The sequence below is a fragment of the Archocentrus centrarchus genome, chromosome 11, assembly GCF_007364275.1.
Source record: "Archocentrus centrarchus isolate MPI-CPG fArcCen1 chromosome 11, fArcCen1, whole genome shotgun sequence".
In the NCBI taxonomy this organism is placed as follows: Eukaryota; Metazoa; Chordata; class Actinopteri; order Cichliformes; family Cichlidae; genus Archocentrus; species Archocentrus centrarchus.
In genome coordinates, this window is record NC_044356.1 from 8,131,820 (window position 1) to 8,152,916 (window position 21,097).

Sequence of the window (21,097 nt, forward strand, 5' to 3'; positions counted from 1 at the left end):
TCAGGTGCCTGTTTGGGCATTTAGACTCTGACTCACAATGAGCAGGGCGTGGCTCAGTGCTGCTATTTTTGCAGCTTTAGTGGAGAGCGCAGATCTTTCACCTGCTTGTAAGACGCGTCTCTGATTGGAGATTACTTCAGGGTCGGCTGTTTGACACCTTTATGAGCAGACTGAATGCACCTGACTCATCTGAAGTGGTGGAAATGAAAGAATCTACAGCAGAAATAAATAAGAGCATAAACAATTGGACTTTATTCTTGTATCTGTGAGTTTATGAAACTTGTGGAGTGCTGCCACAGTCTTCAGCCAATAAACACAAGAGAGGCATTTTCATTTGGCAATGTTTGAGATTTTTATTGTTTTGGTTTAAATTTAATCATGATGGTAGTTTTCCCTTGAAGGCTCGAGCCTTCCTTTCCTGCGGAAACTCTTCCGATGGGTTTTAATCAGCATAAGCCAGTCCTTGAGTAGAGAGCTCTGCCTCAGAGAAGACGGCGCTGGGTGGAGGGGGCGAAGGGAGGGTGGGGCTGCCCGCTGCTGCTGAGACGCGACTCTTCGGTGGACGTCCTGCGCGAGGATTCATTTCTTCTTCTCGGCCTTCTGTGCGGACTTGGTGACCTTTCCGCCGGTGGCGGCTTTCTTCTCGACGGACTTGATGACGCCGACGGCCACGGTCTGCCTCATGTCACGCACGGCGAAGCGGCCTGAGGGGAGGAGACAGTTGAGGAGAGAGAAACAGGAAGAGGAGACGGTGAGAGGCTTCAAACACAACCTCTGACTTTAGCTCGAAGGGACCGATCCGTCTCCTTTACAGCGCTGCCTTCATTCCAAACAAGCTTTGGGTAAGTCTCATAACGGGTTTGTAGCAGTAGTTCTAATAGGTTTTAACTACAGAAGAGAATATTGTAAATAACCCTGAATATCCATGTTTGCTTAAAGCTGAAAAATTTAACCTATTTACACATTAACATTAGCAAATTAACTGATTCATATAATAAAGAGAAGGTTTCTGCCCTTTCATGGTATTTTATATGAGTTTTAATAATAAATTTACCAGAAAACTAAAAAAAACCTGAGGTCACATGTCACACCTCTGCACTGTTAAAGATCTGCCTGAAAATGATTTACCTCCAAACAAACAGCGTTTTTACTCACCCAGTGGGGGGTACTGGGAGAAGCTCTCGACACACATGGGTTTTCCAGGCACCATGGTGATGATAGCGGCGTCTCCGGACTTCAGAGCCTTGGGGTTGTCCTCAAGCTTCTTGCCAGAACGACGGTCAATCTTCTCTTTGAGCTCGCTGAACTTGCAGGCGATGTGAGCGGTGTGGCAGTCCAGCACGGGGGCGTAACCCTGGGCGATCTGGCCAGGGTGGTTCAGGATGATGACCTGCGCGGGGAGAAACGAGGGAAGCGACGTCTAAGATCGGAAATATTGGACCTGGTTGTCAATTAGGGTGGATGAAGCTAGACGGTCCGATTAAAGGTAGATTCATGGTGCGCCAATTCTCTTATTTTACTGCCAAATTAACTCGAACTCATGTTTACATATTCAGTATTTACATGAAAGGCCTCAGACATGCAAATCTAAGCCTGAAGTGAAGGAATGATGTGAGCGTATTTAGACATTTAGAGAACATCATGCTCCCTCGGTTTATTAAAGGACTTTTATTCAGGACAAAATGACAGAACTGAGGAAAAAGACGCTGATCCGGGCTTTTATTCCTGTCTGGATTCAGATTCAAAAACATTTCTTTCAAATGGAGCATCTTCACTTTTCTGCGGTGCTTTTCTTGGGGAAATATCTGTTGATGTGCTTTAAAACAAACTGGTTCCGTTTCTCCATCTGCGCAGGATGTCTTTATGTTTCATATGATCACAGCTAAGAGGATTAAGTGGAAATGCTGGAAGACTCCAAAGCTGACAGTTTGGTTAAACAACTTGCTCTCTCTTAAACAGCTGGATAAACACATTAAATGTGGACTAATTCCAAATGATTTACCACGATTTGATGAGATTTTCTATTCTACTGAGACACCACTGGGTCTTTTATTGTATGTGAAATCATCAAATGAATAAATTTAGTATATATACAGGAATCAGTAAATGTTCCTTTGCAATGCAGATTAATAATTCCTTCCTATACATGTAACTGTATTTGTCACCAGCGAGAGGCAAACCATATGTTACAGATAAAAGGTAAGAAAAACGAGTAATAACAAAAAGTTACATTTTTAGTAAAAATGTAGGAATAATTCACAATCATTATATGGTTTATTTGGTTTAGAACTTCTCAAACAAAACTGTTAATTTTAAATCTTTTTATTCATTTATTTGTAAATGACCCTGTGCCTGCAGTACCGTCACAGCTCACCGGGGGCGCGCTTGTGTCAGTGACAAGTTTCTGTTTTGTTTTGCGTGTATTTGTGCTGCTTGAGTGTGGGTGGGTATTTACGTCATTCTTTTTTTTCCATGTCTTTGAAAAAAGTATTAAAAAAAGGAAAAATAAATGATTTAAGCCTAGGTAAATTTAACCTCCAGGTAAACAAAAACCTTAAAACAGCAAAACAAGGGCTGCCTCCTCCAACTATTAGCAGCTCTAGAGAAAAAATAAATATTTGTACTGAACTTTATGTTTTTTTTTTGAAAAACAATTTCACAAAAACAAATCTGGCTGGTTTCTTGTTTCTTGATGTTTCAATTTACATAACATTAATGCTACAAAATAACATTCTCGCTACATTACAGTATGTTCTAAAAGAAGTTACATTTGATAACGTGCTGTAAATAACGTTACTTTGACTCTGACAGGTCGCACTTGTGTCGGTGTACTAAAGTGTGGGCTGCGGCTCCCTGGTGGGCCCTGCAGGTACTGCAGGTAAGCTGTGAGAAGCGCTGTATAAGAGCTAGTCCATTTACCATTCCGTCGGAGTATGAATGTGTGTGAATGATAGTTAATTAAAAAAAAAGCACTTAGCTTAGCAAACATGGAAGTGCTTGTATGAATGGGAGTGCATGGGTGAATGTAAACATGTTGTAATAGCGCTTTGAGTGCTCATACTGAGTAGAAAAGCGCTGTATAAGAGCTAGTCCATTTACCATTTACCATTTACCATTTCATTTTTGTGATTTAGTTCAAAATTATTAACAAATGTTTAAATTTAAGAAAAGAAAGAGAAGTAATGAAACAAAAAATGGAAAATTATTTTTCAGTTTCTGAGCGATAACCTGTCAGGTGGCAGAGGTAAAGCTGGTAATGGTGGGCCGTCTTGGCCAGATTAAAACCTCAGCGGTGTTTCTGGGTTAAATAAATAAATAAACAGGGAATCAACTCAAAGAAGCAAATCATGAGAAGATCAAAGCGAATCAATGAAATTACGAAGAAGGGCTCATGTGATCAACGAGGACGGCTGTGCGTGTTTATTATCTGATATTAATTCTTTTCTTCGTGCTCACCTGGGAGGTGAAGTTCTCAGCGGCCTGGGGTGGGTCGTTCTTGCTGTCACCTGCTACGTTTCCACGGCGGATTTCCTTGACGGAGACGTTCTTGACGTTGAAGCCGACGTTGTCGCCGGGCAGAGCTTCAGACAGAGACTCGTGGTGCATCTCCACGGACTTCACCTCAGTGGTCAGGTTGGGAGGAGCGAAGGTGACGACCATGCCGGGCTTCAGGATGCCGGTCTCAACACGGCCGACGGGAACGGTTCCGATACCTGAGAGAAGGGAGAGAGGTCAGTGCTCGTTCATGTCCACTTCCTAAAGCTGATGATGTGTGGGAAATATTAAAGCCCTGCTCAGGGTCAGGTGATGTTGGTAACACCCCACAGTCTGTGACCACAGACACATTTAAAAACAACATGTTTCTGTCGACTTATTTTGTTAATTAATATCCATGGTGAGCTGGGACTCTCATTTAACTCCTTTAGGCTCAGATTTTTATATAAAGACTGATCTGATTTTTCACTGATTAAACCTAAAACAGAGAGGAAGAGGCAGGTGGGTTATTATTGTGTCCTGTTTATAATAATAATAATAACAATGAACCTTATTTCTATAAGACCTTCTAAACCAGAGGTCCAAGGTGCTTCCCAGCATTTACAAAAGCAGCAGCAGTAAATTAATAAAATGAAATAAGAACAAAACACATGACCAAAGAAATAAATCAAAGGGCAAACATTAAATATTAAAATGACTACAGACAGAGGCCGGTGTATACAGATGGGTTTTAAAGGTTTTTTAAGCAGGGGAACTGACTGTGAAGCTAAAAGGAGCTAAAACAGTAAAACTATGGCCCCTCTTTGTTCTAAGCTTGGACTGAAAACCTAACGAGGCTGTAATGATATCGACTCCTCTGAGCTGCCTGTTATTCCTTCTGCGACCTTCAACCTGACAGCATTTATTTTAGCCTTTAGATTACTTTTTTTTTTGGTAACAAGTCACGTAACAAGTTGGCTTTGTCAATCGCTGAGTTACTTTTTCAGATCACCAATCAGTTACTGTTAAAATGTATCTCTTTGCCACTCTCGTGGCCCGCAGCTGCACAGAGGAATTCATCCAATGCTGCAGTCGTGTCGATGTGCATGTTAAGGTTAGCGAGCGCGATGGAAGCAAGGACGGCCTTTAGATCGTTGGGAGTATCTCATTAGTTTGTGCCGACACGCAGAAACTCTACTACTCTACTACGCACTCTGAAAGAAGCCAAGTGCTTCTCCAGAACACTGGCAGTGAGTGGAGGAACGTGCACAAGCTAAAAGCAGAGCAGAGTTTCATCTGTCTAATGTGTTACTTTACTCAGCAGGAAACACTGTAAAGTAACAGATTACTTTTACCAGAAGTTACATAATTTGGACAAGAGATCGGAGTGCTCAGTTATCAAGTAATGCCACCAAGCTTCATAACTGAACTGCATCCATAAACTGTACAGACACATATCTGCTAATTAGCATTAAATAAATGACTAATACTAATTAAAATACCAGAATTTAAAGAATAAACCTTCCGTTTGGTTTATACCATACAGTTATTAATCAGATAACTGTTTTAAAAATGTTCCAAAGGGCAACAACAGCACAAACTGGGTTGAAAGGTCCAGTTCAGTGACCCCAGTTTGTGGACGTGAGGTCACCTCCCTGTCAGTGTGAGCTGCCACAGATCTGAACTTTAAACCTTAGTAAAATCCAAATAAACGAGTTAAAGAAAATCATGGACCCTACAGTCACTGTGAAGATGGAAACCATCCATAAAGGTCTAAACTGTCTTTTCTCCAAAGCTTCATTTTTTCTGTGGACATTTTAACATGAGAGTCTGTCGGCACTGACTCACGTTTGGAGCCAGCCTCAAGTGGCCACTAGAGGAACTGCAGCTTCTGGCACCTCCATGTTACCTTTATTTTTAGCCCCGCAGGCTGCTGCTGAATATAACAAATGAGTTACTTTAGTTACTTTAGTGACCCCCAATGCCCTTTAATCAGGGAACGAGTAGTTTCCATTTCCACACTTTTTCTTTGAGATGGTTTTACAGGGTGCTGCGTGACCTCACTTACCGCCAATCTTGTAGACGTCCTGCAGGGGCAGACGCAGAGGTTTGTCAGTGGGGCGGGAGGGGGGCATGATGGAGTCCAGAGCCTCCAGCAGGGTGGTGCCTGTGGCTCCGCCCTCCTTACGCTCGATCTTCCAACCTTTGAACCAGGCCATCTGAAATGGAGACAAAGACAGGAAGTCAAGAGACAGATTCTTTGAGTAGACCTCCACACTGAGGTATGTCTATGGGGTAAGATAACTGTCAAAAAGAATGTATGTGTAAGGAGTCTAAATTCGTACATGTAAGTCAATAAACGTGCATAAATATAAGATTTGTATTTCGAATGCAATCTACAAAGTTACAACTTCGCAACAATACAAGTACAAATCACAAATTTACAAGTACAAACCTCTAACTATCGAACGTCATACTGCGCATGCGTTAAAAGACAACATTCTTATGGCGGATGGAGGATACTTCTTCCTGGTTGGTGGCTCATTCCGAACTATTCCGGTGGAGAAAGCCTTACTGGTTGTCTTATCTGTTGTCTGTTGTCTGTCTGCTGCCCCTCGACAGGCTGTGATGAATTGCCCTCTCTAACCGTTTGCCTGGCATTCCCTGACGAACCTAACCTGCTAGTTATCATTGACACCAGACTGTGAGCGGTGTTCAAAATCTCCGTTAGCTGCGCCTAGCAAACACATAATATTAGGTTATGTACCTCAACGGAAACTCCACAAAAATGACAGGAAACTCAGAATCATACTTCATAATCAACACAATAAGCCACCAACCAGGAAGAAGTATCCTCCATAAGAATGTTGTTTTTTTTTTTTTTTTTCCCCCATTTTTGGCCACAGCGGCTTTTCGTGACAGGGGAGAGAGACAGGAAATGGAGGAAAGATACAGGGAAAGACACACAGGCAAATCGGCCCCGGGCCTGCACGGGACGCCCGCACTGCAACGCGGCGTGTGTATGTGGTATTGTGCTTCACCACTAAGCCACCCAGGTGCCCAGAATGTTGTCTTTTAACGCATGCGCAGTATGACGTTCAATAGTTAGAGGTTTGTACTTGTAAATTTGTACTTGTATTGTTGAGAAGTTGTAACTTTGTAACTTGTACTTGTAAATTTGTGATTTGTATTTGTATTGTTGAGAAGTTGTAACTTTATAGATTGCATTCGAAATACAAATCTTATATTTATGCACGTTTATTGACTTACATGTACGAATTTAGACTCCTTACACATACATTCTTTTTGACAGTTATCTTACCCCATATATATCTGAGTTCCTCACCTTGTCACTGGGCTCCAGCATGTTGTCTCCGTGCCATCCGGAGATGGGGACGAAGGCAACCGTGGCGGGGTTGTAGCCGATCTTCTTGATGTAGGCGCTCACTTCCTTTGTGATTTCCTCGAAACGCTTCTGGCTGTAGGGGGGCTCAGTGGAGTCCATCTTGTTGACTCCAACGATGAGCTGCTTCACACCCAGGGTGTAGGCGAGGAGGGCGTGCTCGCGGGTCTGGCCGTTCTTGGAGATACCGGCCTCGAACTCACCAACACCAGCGGCGACGATCAGCACAGCGCAGTCAGCCTGAAAATCAACAGCAGGGCGGAGGTTAGGTAAAAATAACCTGGAAGGAGGAGCATAGAAGTCAAACGTTGATGCTGCAGCCTATGATGATTACCTGGGAGGTACCAGTGATCATGTTCTTGATGAAGTCTCTGTGTCCAGGGGCATCAATGATGGTCACGTAGTACTTGCTGGTCTCAAACTTCCACAGGGCGATATCGATGGTGATACCACGCTCACGCTCGGCCTTCAGTTTGTCCAGCACCCAGGCATACTTGAAGGAGCCCTTTCCCATCTACAGAGCAAGAAATAAAAGGGCGGCGGGGTCAGTCAGAGAGGTTTAACTGAAGTGATTTTATTTCATCTGTTCGTGTTTCTTCACAGACCTGAGAAAGGCAAAGGTAAGTGGAACTGAATATTATAATCATTTAATTTATTGTTAACTCCACCACACTGTCCTCTGTTCCCAAAGCCAGGTTTCAAACACACACAGATACTGAACTCCAGCTAATTAATGTAAAAAGATCTCATTTTTAATTGGCTCAAAGATCGGCTTTGGGGAGGGGGGGGCTGATTATGAACATAATCCATATGAAGTTCAGTACAGGCTGAGTTTGCTTGGTTAACAGAAGTCTGTCCATTTTACTGTTAATTTTACTGTTATTTTTAGCTAGTTCATAAACAAAAATATATATCTGATTTATGATTAAGTAAATTAAACCCTACTAACAACATTTTATTGTGAGGGAAGGCCAACCTGCCTTTGATTGGGCACCAAAAATTTTAATATGCAGGGAAAAAAACCCTGTATAATCTACTTTAGTTAATGAAATACCTCATTAATATTTCAAATGTTACTTCACCCAAAGATCTTTTTACTGAGTTTGCATTTGGGAGAAAATGAACCTCAGTTAGGCAGAATCCTAATGGATCCAGAGATCCACAGACTCGGTGTTACATGATGGATTAAACATATATACTGAAGGACAGACTAATACATTTAAAGTTGTACTTTATAGATTTGAATCTTCAGAGTCAATCAGGATAGTTTGTTGTGTATTTTTTTGTGCATTTTGTGAATTGATCAAAATATGTTTTCTTATGTAAATCCTGCATTTTGTTTGCTGGAAGTTGGACTGCTTTGTGTGGAAGTGTTTGTCTTTTTATTTAAGATACATGGGTGACACATGGCCATCAAACAGGCCGGATGAGTCTACTAAGATTATGTTAAAAAAGTATAAATATTAAATATATATTTGTGGGGCAGCCTCATATAGGGCTGGGTGTTTTTTATTTTTCAATATCTGTGTCAGACTGATATTACTGTGACTTTGTTTGAATTTACCTTAGTCCAGTTTGCCTTAATAGTTTGTGTAATCTTAAATATATAAAAGCACTATTTCCCAATTTATTTCCAGTCTTTACTGAGGCCAGTGCATATTTTTAACAGTAGATGGCGGTTTTTAACCAAATAATATCAGTGAGCAGTCACTAACACCACACCCCTCTGCCATTGTGCCTCTTTACCTCAGTGGTTTATGCGCTGAAAAGCTTAAAATCAGGCCCCAGTCACCCACCTCAGCGGCTTCCTTCTCAAACTTCTCGATGGTTCTCTTGTCGATTCCCCCGCACTTGTAGATCAGGTGTCCGGTGGTGGTGGACTTGCCGGAGTCGACATGTCCAATGACCACGATGTTAATGTGGATCTTTTCCTTTCCCATTTCGATTCACTGGTTATAAACACGGGGAGCAGTTATTTCCACTTTACAAATACATAATGTGCGATATATACTAAGTGTCCCCGAAATGGAGTGGGCACAGTGGACGCCATTTTGGCTTATTTCCTTCGGTGAATGTTAAGGAGCAGCTGACTGAGTTATTAAATTAATGGGGAGCAGTTTAATTAAAATAAAATATTTCAGGCTTAAGTGCGTTTCAATAAAAGCTTGGCTCCGGATCACTTGATAAGATTGTAACGAAGCTAATTAAATGTATTTAAAATATAGAAAATATGACACTATCGCCCCTTTAGTACAACTGTGACACAGCAGTCAACGTTAGCCAGGTCCTTGAAATAAAAAATACGCAAAAATCGAGTATAAAATCTAAGCGCGTCAATGTGTTATATACACATTTTATATGTAAAATATGGGCGCTGATTTTTTTTTTTTTTTTTAAAGCATTCTATGACCGTTCAGGACACCGAGGCGGGACGCCGGTGAGTCACGCACCATGTGCGCAGTGGATGAATACCGGCTCCTCGCCTCCATGTTGCACCCGCCGGGAGCGCGGAGCCGCCATGTTGTCAACGGATGCAGGCGCGCGCCCATACAGGCAGCACTGGGAGGCACTGTGCGCGTTCACGTAGGTGGAGAGAACAGGGCTACCATGACTGGCAGAAACAACCTGGCAACTCATTTTTTAAGTATGTGGTCCCCTTTACGGTTTAAAAATCCTGCTGCGGAGCCGTATAGGCCAAAAAACGTGCCAGGGCAAAGAAATAAGGTGAGCTAGCACGTCTTTAACCTTTCAATGTTAAATCTGTAATAGCAAAGCTGCACTGAATGGATTACTAAGGTTTCTGGCTCAAGCCACTATTAGATGATATAGAGGTTTTTAGGTGCCCAGTGCCATCCTGGCTTCTCTGTAAATGCATGCATGTTCAAAATTTAGCTCCTACAGCTGCATTTTAAATGAAATTCACCAACCTGCATCCAGCAACTACCAAGACGTCCAGAGATTTCGAGTGGAGGCAAAAAAAGGACAGAGTGCGATCTCTCTGGTGTTTATATACCGAACCGGAGGAGAGGGAGGGATGTGCATTGCTCTGGTTTTGTGTCAGACTAAAATAAGGGGTGCTATTGGCTGGGGTGGCATAACTCCTATGGAGACGATTGGATGACAAGTGCATCACAGGACACAAATAGCACGGTTAAAAAACAGCTGCAGCACACAGAGGCTCGCCCGTGACAGCCAGAAACTACACCAACTGCAACACTGAAGGATACAGACAAGCCAATTTCGATTTTTTCAGATATTATTTATTAGTTACCAGCAGCTTCTTTCCAATCAAATTTGTCTTTTTTTAACATTGAGATACAGTTCTAAACCATTTCCAACTTAAACTCAACTGAGAGGAGGCACTGTCATGTGATTCAGGTAAGTGACAATGCCACAGAGTTCTTTTTCCTGCGAAAACTCTTGCGATGGGTTTTAATCAGCATAAGCCAGTCCTTGAGTATAGAGCTGTGCCTCAGCGAGGATGATCCAGGGTGGGAGGAAGATGCAAGGAAAGGTGTGGCCCGCTGCTGCCGGCACACGTCTTGTTGATGGATGCCCTGAACGGCCATTCATTTCTTGCCCTTCTGGGCCTTCTCTGCAGCCTTGGTTGTCTTTCCGGACACTTCCTTGGGGACAACGGACTTGATGACACCGACAGCCACCGTCTGCCTCATGTCACGCACAGCAAAACGACCTGGAACGGAAGCAGGGGAGCGCTTGGGTTAGGAACTGTTTATTTTGCTGAATCATTGAGTATCAGGTACGGATTCTGGGAAGCTAACTCACCAAGGGGAGGGTAGTTGGAGAAGGACTCCACCACCATGGGCTTCTGTGGGATCAGTTTGACAATGGCGGCGTCTCCGGACTTGACGAACTTGGGGCCATCCTCAAGCTTCTTGCCAGAACGACGGTCGATCTTCTCAATCAGTTCACTGAACTTGCAAGCGATGTGGGCGGTGTGGCAGTCCAGCACAGGGGCGTAGCCTGCAGCGATCTGGCCAGGGTGGTTCAGGATGATGACCTGTGGGCACACCAAAGGTTAGCTGTGAAATACTATGTATGAAATACAACCAAAGCTGCTCAGCACCAGTCTCTGCACCAACCTGAGCGTTGAAGCTCTCAGCACCCTTGGGTGGGTCGTTCTTGCTGTCTCCAGCGACGTATCCACGACGGATTTCCTTGACGGAGACGTTCTTGACGTTGAAGCCAACATTGTCACCGGGCAGAGCCTCGGGCAGGGACTCGTGGTGCATCTCCACGGACTTCACCTCAGTGGTCAGGTTGACAGGGGCAAAGGTGACAACCATGCCGGGCTTCAGGACACCGGTCTCAACACGGCCAACGGGAACAGTTCCAATACCTGAGAAGAATGCTCAGTTTAAGATACTAGAAATACAAAGAGCAGTACTAGGTTTTTGTAGTGCTGTAGCTTTGCTCACCGCCAATTTTGTAGACGTCCTGCAGGGGCAGACGGAGGGGCTTGTCAGTGGGGCGGGAGGGGGGCAAGATGGCATCCAGAGCCTCCAGCAGGGTGGTTCCAGAGGCATTGCCCTCCTTGCGCTCAATCTTCCATCCCTTGAACCAGCTCATCTACAGAAATCAAAGTGACAGTTTAGTCCATGTTCAGTCAAATTAGCAAGTGGATACACTGAATGGTTTAAGTCCTCACCTTGTCACTGGTCTCCAGCATGTTGTCTCCGTGCCATCCGGAGATGGGGACGAAGGCAACGGCAGCGGGGTTGTAGCCGATCTTCTTGATGTAGGCGCTCACTTCCTTTGTGATTTCCTCAAAACGAGCCTGGCTGTAGGGGGGCTCGGTGGAGTCCATCTTGTTGACTCCAACGATGAGCTGCTTCACACCCAGGGTGAAGGCCAGCAGGGCGTGCTCGCGGGTCTGGCCGTTCTTGGAGATACCGGCCTCGAACTCACCAACACCAGCGGCGACGATCAGCACAGCGCAGTCAGCCTGAAAATCAACAGCAGGGTGGAGGTTAGGTAAAAATAACCTGGAAGGAGGAGCGTAGAAGTCAAACGTTGATGCTGCAGCCTATGATGATTACCTGAGAGGTACCAGTGATCATGTTCTTGATGAAGTCTCTGTGTCCAGGGGCATCAATGATGGTCACGTAGAACTTGCTGGTCTCAAACTTCCACAGAGCGATATCGATGGTGATACCACGCTCACGCTCAGCCTTCAGTTTGTCCAGCACCCAGGCGTACTTGAAGGAGCCCTTTCCCATCTGAGAAGGAACACATAATAAATTCAAGTATAATTGGGGCATTGACAGACCATATCAATAAAGAAAATCAAACTCAAGACACCACCATTTTGGAGCATACCAAGTGTTCAAATTAAAAGGGGGAAAAAAGGGCATATTTGGCTTAAATTAAGATAACCCACACCTGTCCAACAGCTCTCTAGTCATTTAAGCATTTATTCAAGCCATATTTAAGCTATAAGCTTGTTAACTTTTGTTTTTTGTTAAAATATTAAGCATTTTATTCTTTGTACGCCAGTCTGAGGCCTCCATTGAACAGTGCGCAGTCACCACCAACGCTCTCTGCGCGCATTAAGCCCCACCCCGCATGCGCGCACACGGATGCTACGCCCTCGTGCCGGGCAGGCTCAGAGGAAGGCATGCCGAGCCGCCATCTTTGATTTCTCTTTTTTATAAGAGCAACTGTTATAAAGACAAAAGGTGAAAAAGAAGTTATATAAATATACAAGCTCTTACCTCAGCGGCTTCCTTCTCAAACTTCTCGATGGTTCTCTTGTCAATTCCTCCGCACTTGTAGATCAAGTGGCCGGTGGAGGTGGACTTGCCGGAGTCGACATGTCCAATGACCACGATGTTGATGTGGGTCTTTTCCTTTCCCATTGTTGTAGTTTCTGTGGGTACGGGTTGAATAAAAATAAAAAGACGTTAGCCTTAACACATAACGAGTCCTTAAACTTCGCTAGCACAGACAGGGAACGATAACGGTACCGCGTTATCTTATGCACGGCTTCATTTGAAAACCACCCTGGCACAGGGCCAATAGACGTCCCCCCAAAACAGCTGTATTATACCTCAGTTTTTATTTATTTTTTACTTCATTCGAGTTAAAACCCTCTTCAACTCCATCTTTACTCGGGCGCCGGGCTTTAGCCGCTACCAGGCGGCTGCTACTGCTAGGCCTCACTCGGCCACAAGCCAGCCGAGACACGTGTTACTCCGCTGGGCCACGTAGGATAAAGTTACAAAGATCGCCGAATATTCAGAAGCTATCTGGCCCGGACTAATAGCACCTGTCGCCGGATAAACACGAGCAGTTGTTTCACTAGAGGAGAGAGAAGAAATGCCACTCAAGCATCTTCGGATCTCCCGTCTGGCAGCCCCCCTTTGTTCCCGTTTCCCACTCCACATTTTCTCCTCCCTCAGAAAAAAAAAAATCTTTCCTTAAAAAGTTCACAAATAGCGTCAACTAAACGCGCTAAGAGACAAAACCTCGCTGAACACCATCAAGTTAATACAAGCATGTGAGAAGTCCGTTTAGAAATGTTTCGGGTTAATTCCCTCGAAAATAAAATCCACAGGTTAGTGTCAAGTTACGTAACCGAAAAAGCTAAGTTTTGGATTAAAAGAAAGACGCACAAAGCAGAAGATAACTCCGGAATAAATCTTCGGAATCCAGAACATTTAAAGGCCCGAGGCCGGGTCCCTGTCTACGTGAAAAACGAGAGCTAAACTCACCGGTGTTTCTGGGTTTTCACGGCCAAAGCTGCTGCCCCTTAGCCAGGTAACAGAAAGAGGAAGACTGGGCCGGATTGGGAGGTTTTATACTGAATGGGAGGCGGCCTGACTTCCCGTCACCCTCCCCAGCGCAAAACCCCGCAAATCACACACATTCCTGCAAAAAACGTCAGCACGCCGCCGGATGAAGCCCTGCAACATGCATGATGTCTCACCAGCGATATGAATAAAACACAGCAGCAGCACAATAAAGCCCCCAGGGGAACAATGAGGGGGATATAAAAGATGCAGAAACACACAAATTTAAAGTAAGATTTCACCCAAACTCCCCCACTTTTTGCATGAAAAAGTGCACACTTTTTCCACGCTCAAACTGTATCACCCAGACATCCAAAACACCAGCAGGTATGGTGCTAAGTGGCAATAATAATAACCTACTTTAATACTATTTATGTGAAATTTGTGTGGTATTGTGCTATGTTTTAAGCCAAAAAGTTGGCAAAAGCCCACACAGACTCACACAATGGGAGTAAACCTATCTTTGTTACATTAAAGAAAAAGTTTGTTATATTTTCTTTTCTTTGTCCCGATATGCCCCCAAAGGCCTGTTTGAGCCAGGAAAACCCCCCGATTATTATCTGTCATAATAATTCAGGTTTATAATTAGCGCTGCGGTCAAAGCCTCCAGAACATCACTGCTAAAGGGCCATGCAATGCCAATTGTTTACCAAAATACATTTAAAGAAATTCATAATAATTCACTGATTTTATGTTTTGCAGGGCCATCCGAGTAGAAACATCACATGCAGGTAACTGAATTTTGATTATTTTAATCACATTTCATGTTTTAAGGTGCCGTTTACACGAGACCGTTTTCATTTTGAAACGGTGTCGTTTTGATGCGTTTCGGCCTTGCGTTTACACGACAACGGTGTCGTTTTGATGCGTTTCGGCCTTCTGTTTACACGACAACAGAGTGAAAACGATGTGTTTCAGAAACGGGGTCCAGAGTGGAGCGTTTCAGAAACGCACCGGCTTGCGTTTTCGTGTAAACACTTGAAACCGGGGTGATTTGAAAACGCTCGACTCGCACATGCGCACTATGGTTGCTACGGCCAGTTTTTCGCGCACGCGCAAACTGATAAACAGTACTCGCGGATTCACGAGTGCTTCTTATGCTTTTCCTGTGTTTTTACCGTTTTGTAATTCAGCGTTGTGTGCAGCAGCGATCCAACCTCATCATCGGTCCACACAAAACCTCTCACATTGGCCGTTTTGTAAGTAATGAACAATTTGCCGCACTACCTACTGTGTCACTCCACGCATGCGCGTCTTGCGTAAACAAACTGCAAAGAGAAAACCAACGCCAACTTGTGGCCTGGCATGGGAACTACATCGTTTTCATCGTTTCACATGTCCTCGTGTAAACGCGGATCGTTTCTGAAACGCCATTGTGTAAACGAAAGGCTGAAACGCATCAAAACGACACCGTTTCCAGTGAAAACGGCTTCGTGTAAACGGCACCTCAGTTTCAAACCTGAGTCCAAAGTCCCAGAGGACCCCCCCCCCCACCCGACTCCCAGCTACTGTTAACACTGGGCCGTCTCATCAGCCTGATAAGATTATTTGTATCCGAGTGAGATTCGCATTCAAACAGAGGCCAGGGGAACAGATTAACTCCCACTGTTTTCAACACCACCCTATCAGCCAGGCATTTACATTCCTGGCAGACACGTGTAAAAGCGTTTGATTGAATTAAAAGTGATGCTTGTTTACCACCACAAAGCATGGTGGGAATTTCATCTGAGATGAAGCAAACATGCTGGTTTGATCGATATTCTTGGTGTGTGCTTTATGCATCTAAAAATGAAGAATATTTACAGCTAGTGTGGCCACATTTTTTTTTTCCCATTTGCTTACATGTTAAATCTGTATATTCTCAATGATTTAAATGGATTAAAGCAAAAAACAAAAAAAAAAGTGGTATAAGCCTGAGAACTATGCCAGGGGATGCTGCCTGGAGGTCAGGAGGTCAGATTCTGCTTCTTCCTCCATCACTGTGGCACGTTGCCCAGCATTGAGGCAGCTGGCTTCCCCTGATACTCTCTCACAAATACACACACACTAAATACTGGCTCGGCTCTCTTTGCAGTTCAGGTAACAGCAACTTCGACTTGGCAGCTGCTGCCTTCACTCAGAGCCGAGCAGAGCGAGGGCGAAGGAGGGGTGGGGGGGCAGAGCGAAGAGCCTGAGAGGTGGGGAGGGAGATAAGGAGTGAGGAGGGAAACGATAAGAGCAGAAAGAGAGCTGTGAGGACTAGCAGGAAATTTGTTAAAGAACTCATCTTGGCAGACACTTTTTAAAGTGTACTTTTTTAAATAGAAGCACCAACAAAAGCACTTCTTATGCACGCATGTAAATTGCACTTCATGTTTAACTATGAACCAGTTCTGCTGTGTCTTAAGTCACTAAATATAACCCGTCAGACGAGGAGCCACACCGATAACACACAATGAAACATTTAAACGCATTCACAGGCTGCCAGCAGGCCAAATAACTGCCATTCTCCAGGAGGGGTGTAAAAATGTGAGCCTCAGGGAGCTCACAGGTAACCAAACACACCTGCTGTTGCTGTGATTCTGTGAACCTCTCCATCATAAATCTGATAAATCAGGGTTTTCCCTCAAAAAAAAAAAAAAAAAGGGGGTTTACTTAAGTATAAAATAAAATGTTATTTATTAAACAGACAGTTAAGGTAATGAGTCCTTACATAACAATCTGTTTAGTGACCACCTAAAGGACCATTTTGACATTGTTTATGGAGTCTTTATGGTACATTAATATCACCAGTCATAGTAAATAAGTAATACAGCCAAAGAGGAGACTGTGGAGCACATTTCAACATCCAGGAAAATGATATTTGCCTCCAAAACAAAAGCCTTTATTTTGATATTTTTTATTAAAGCTTTGACATAACTCTGCCCTTCAAAAAAAAAAAATCTACTGCAGATAACAATGTAAATCCTAACAATATTTAATAATTTATCTCAAATGCATGAAAGTGTATTCAGGCCACTATAAGAAAAAAATAGCAGAACTTTAAATCTAACCCTCGGCCATCAAAACATGTCATTTTTGTTTTTAATATTTCTCCCAAATCTTGGCAATCAACAAAGAAAATAATCATACTAACAAATCAAAAAACTATTCACCTTTTTTCCACTTCACCTGTCTTCAAAGTTTAGGGTCAGGGGTTACCGCCTGTGATGACCTCAAAGGTTTAAGTGGGGTTTATTTAATGAAATAGCCAAAAATGACAGAAAAATGATTTGACTTCAGTACAGTTCTTACATATGGACCATAGTCACACTCCAAAGGTCTATTTTAAGCCAGGAAAAACACTAATTTACCCACTAAAACTACCTGATAACGAGTTATTATGGAGCAGAAATGGTGGAGCTCTTCTCACATCTTACAAAATCATGGGTTTGTTTATCCTCTGACTTTGATTAATTCATTATGAATTGGTTTGTAGGACTGGTTTATTTTTTTTTTTTATTTCAAACCTGTTAGACCAACACTTTAAATAGATGTAAATTAAAATGTGACATTTTGACTTAAAAGCAGCTCACACACACACACACACACACACACACACACATATATAGCTTCAAGTCACCTCTTTCCCAGAGGCGGGACCCAAATCTGTACCTGCACCTGTTTGTTTAAATTTGCTCAGCTGGTTGTGACTTGTGCTCAGAAATGTGGACGGGCCTCTTTTACCTGGCAGTGTTGAGGTGTTGCTTCTGACCTGGAGGTTGATTGGCAGTTGTAAAATACTGTCCACCCTCCTCATAATGTGCTAAAATAATGACCATTTCTGACTGGTTGATGTCGGTGAGACAGGCGAGGCAGCGAGTGGAAGGAAGCGACAGAGAGGAAGAGATGGCAGAGATCCAGGGCTGATTTAGACATGTCGGCACCTGACCTGTTCTCCCAGAAAAGTGGCTTTAACTGTGGCAGGAAAAAGCACCACCCAGCGACAGTGACTTTCATGGCCGCTGGTCACTGCATATCAAGATCTCACGACCTTTGCGCCCATATTTTAGATAATAGACTGTTCTGTGCTAATACTGCGCTCACCTCATATGAACCCATGTTAACAACCCTCTGGGCTTTCCATCATCTGCATCCTATCCCTTTATATTTCCTCCAGTAATATATTTATAAACATAAAGCTGAATAACGTGCTTCTAGAAGAAGGTCTCACTGCTTGGCATGTTGAAACACTTCTCAGTGCTTATTTGGGGTGTTTTTTGAAGTGTTATGAATATTATTTGTACTTTTAATGAGTAGCCACACATAAAAAAAACTACATGTGGAGTCAGCGTTCTCAGTTCAGGTTTCTCTGATTGTCTCTGTCTTATAGCGCTTCTGAGCTGAAATACCCCCCACCTGACAAAATCAACAAAAACTAGAAAACGTCTGAGCTTCATGAATAAATTACACTTGTTTCAAATAGTTATCAGCTATTTTATAGATATTAAACTGTTATTATACTCTTAGGTGCTTAATAATGAGAGAGATGTGAGAGCAATGGCAGCTGATTTATACGTTTAATATCCATTCATCATAAATAGCAGCAAACACAAAGTGGTTACAGTTTTCCAGCTATATAGTCATGAAGTATGAAAAGTAATTTATTTCAAAGCATCCTGTTGGGACGTTAGCACATGAGACAAATTATTTATTGAAGAATTTCCTTCAAAACCAGAAATTTTAGCCTGAAGGAAAAAACTGGGATCACTAAATATCACTGGGATCAATTTTCAGGGTAACATCGATCAATGCGTTCTCATCACGATGCATTGTTACCAAGGCTCCTCCTACCTTCAGTGCTCAGACGCTCAGCCAGTGACAGATAAGAGTTTAATTTTACAAGGCAATAACAACAACTTGGTTGGCTTTAGGCAATTGTGAGGCTTTGCAGTCATGTGATTGCTAACCTTGTGAGTGGTTGCTGGTACAGTTACAGGGAAATTGATTGCTAAAGCCCCAGACACACAGGGTTAGAGTGCCCTGACAACCACTGCCCCCAGAAAAAAGCTCCTTGTGATTGCTTTCGTCACTAACAGTTTGCCACGGTTGCCTGTAGTTTGCACGGATGGCACCAACCTGTTTGCAAACACTTGGCAGCTGCTCTCTAAGCGGCAGTGAAACCGAAACAGAGACCACTCGCCTTCAAAGTTAAAGGTGCACCTTTAGAAGCTTTTACTTTTACTTTTAGTTTCTTGGTTTCTGGTTTGTGTTGCACTTTTTTTTTCTTTTTTTTTTTTTACAACCACTCAGTGAGTAATTAGTGAGTGTTTGCAGACAAGTTGGCTTCGTACATACAAATTCCAGCCAACCACGACAGTCTGCTAGCAACCAAAGCACTCACAAGGAGGGTTTTGGTGCACCAAGTAACTGTGAGCAATCTGTAACCAGTTTGGGAATACATCACAACCGCTGATTGTATCATATCCAATATGGCAGACAGCTCTGGAGCAGCGTGTGCATGACATCACGCAAGTAACCTAGTGACAACAACTTTACTGGGCTTAGCACTGAAGGTCAGTGGCAAACTCAAAGGAGCTACAGTTTTGTAGCTGTTTGATTGTTCTGTTTGGCAGAATTCACTCAAACCCATAAACTTTAGCTTTGCTGTGGCACTAAAGGAAAAAAGGGGATCAGCAGGATTCATTTTCAGGGTAACACGGATATTCGTGCCACATTTCATCCAGCTCATAGAGAGTTAGCCTGTTAATGATAGGATGAGTGAAGAGAGCGAAGTACAACAGCTGTGCTCTTATTTCAGGCACCAGCTAGAACAGGGCAGCAGAGAGAGAGGGGGAAGTATGACTGTATCTGTGTGTGTGTGTGTGTGTGTGTGTGTGTGTGTGTGTGTGTGTGTGTGTGTGTGTGTGTGTGTGTGTGTGTGTGTGTGTGTGTGTGAGAGAATGAAAGTGAGAAAGCGATTCAACAGGCCGCCCGACCAGCAGCCACTCTCTGGCAGCACGTCAGTGATGACTCATCAGGTACGAGCGGTGGTCATGACAACGACAGATCTGAACATTTCACTCCTGACGTGGGAAAACGTGTTAGTCAGAGAGGAGGATAGATCCTCACCAGGACTGTAATAAATGTACATTTTAACTACTTAAAACCTTGTAGTTGAGCATAAAATACATTTTTATTTATGAACCCTCAAGTGATGAAGCTGTATAAGCTACTAAAATGACCAAGTGGGGCCATTTATGGCTGTTTAGCAGTAATATTTTTACAGGAATACCTTTTTGTGCTTGTGTATATCTTATCTATGCCGTCTCCTTCATCTATGGCAGATATTCTAAAAAGTTAATTATGTTTTTAGTCATTTTTAATCCAACCCATCGCTGTTTGCGTCGTTACTTTGAGTCTCAGCTGGGAGGCTTCTGCAGTAGTAAATCTTGTTTCCCTGCATCTGTTAGGCACGGTTCACTGCAGAATATCACTAATCAATTAGAAGAGGATGTTAGACTAAAATAAAAGCCTACAGTGTTGCTCCACACAACTTGCAGTAAGAGGCCACTTCCTGTAAAAAAAAAAAGAAAAAAAAAAAAGGAAAAGTTGTGGGAAAAGTAGGTTAACAAATTTGTGGTGGGAAACATTTTTTCAGTTAAATGGCACACATACATTTTCAGCTGGGATCGAGAATGACTTCAGTCACCTGCAGGTTAAATGGGCGGCGATGACAGGTAGATGCTCAGGCTTCTGTTATCACAGCCTCAAATAAACGTGTGACCAATTATGCTGACGTCTGCAGCCCCCCCCCAAAACTCTGACTGTGAGTGGAAAAACCCTGACTATAATGAGATATGCATGTTTTTGTCTCTTTGTCTTGTTTTGTTGCCTGAAGTAATAGAAACCTCAGTTTAATGGGCGCTGACTTCCCAAAAGTATGTGGACACTTGAAGATTACATCTACACTGACTGATCTCCATAACTGTGGACATTTATCTGCTGACAGGGATTTTTTTATTTAAATAAATCTATTTTTATTTAATACTAGGATATGCCTCAGTCTGCTGTCTCTCTTCCATCTTTCTCCACTAAAATTGTGTTTTATAAAAAGCATTTTTACTTCAATAATTTCTGTGAATGCTGTTAAGCACTCACAGTAATGCTATACCCCCTAAACAAGCATTTGTTTGGGGGTTATAGTATTTCTTTTTTTTAAAATTTGAAATCACATTTTTAAAGTTCACTTTCACATGTTATAATAATGTTTGTTTTTTGTGTTTCTTTTGCATTTACTCTCTAATAACTGATGATATTTAATAAGGAGGTGTTCAGCTTCAAAGCTCTGGTGTATCTGGTGTGTTGGCAGCATCGTATTAATGCTGCTGCAGCTGCAGTGTAGCCGATCACTGGGTAAGTCCTGTTATTGTGATGTTGCAGTTACAGT

The 21,097-nt window shown here is 43.0% G+C and overlaps 2 protein-coding genes across 2 annotated transcripts; both read right to left on the reverse strand.

The window, feature by feature from the left end:
* Positions 1-508: 508 nt before the first annotated feature.
* On the reverse strand, positions 509-9,928 carry eef1a1l2 (eukaryotic translation elongation factor 1 alpha 1, like 2). Its single transcript, XM_030740295.1, has 8 exons — positions 9,805-9,928; positions 8,674-8,826; positions 7,212-7,391; positions 6,821-7,117; positions 5,543-5,693; positions 3,457-3,713; positions 1,156-1,390; positions 509-704 (listed from the first exon to the last, which is right to left on the reverse strand). The coding sequence occupies exons 2-8, from the start codon at positions 8,815-8,817 to the stop codon at positions 580-582; spliced, it is 1,389 nt and encodes a 462-aa protein (XP_030596155.1). The 5' UTR covers positions 8,818-8,826; positions 9,805-9,928; the 3' UTR covers positions 509-579.
* Positions 9,929-10,187: 259 nt separating this feature from the next.
* On the reverse strand, positions 10,188-13,765 carry LOC115787555 (elongation factor 1-alpha). Its single transcript, XM_030740294.1, has 8 exons — positions 13,612-13,765; positions 12,613-12,767; positions 11,938-12,117; positions 11,547-11,843; positions 11,317-11,467; positions 10,981-11,237; positions 10,664-10,898; positions 10,188-10,571 (listed from the first exon to the last, which is right to left on the reverse strand). The coding sequence occupies exons 2-8, from the start codon at positions 12,754-12,756 to the stop codon at positions 10,447-10,449; spliced, it is 1,389 nt and encodes a 462-aa protein (XP_030596154.1). The 5' UTR covers positions 12,757-12,767; positions 13,612-13,765; the 3' UTR covers positions 10,188-10,446.
* Between the last annotated feature and the right edge of the window lie 7,332 nt (positions 13,766-21,097).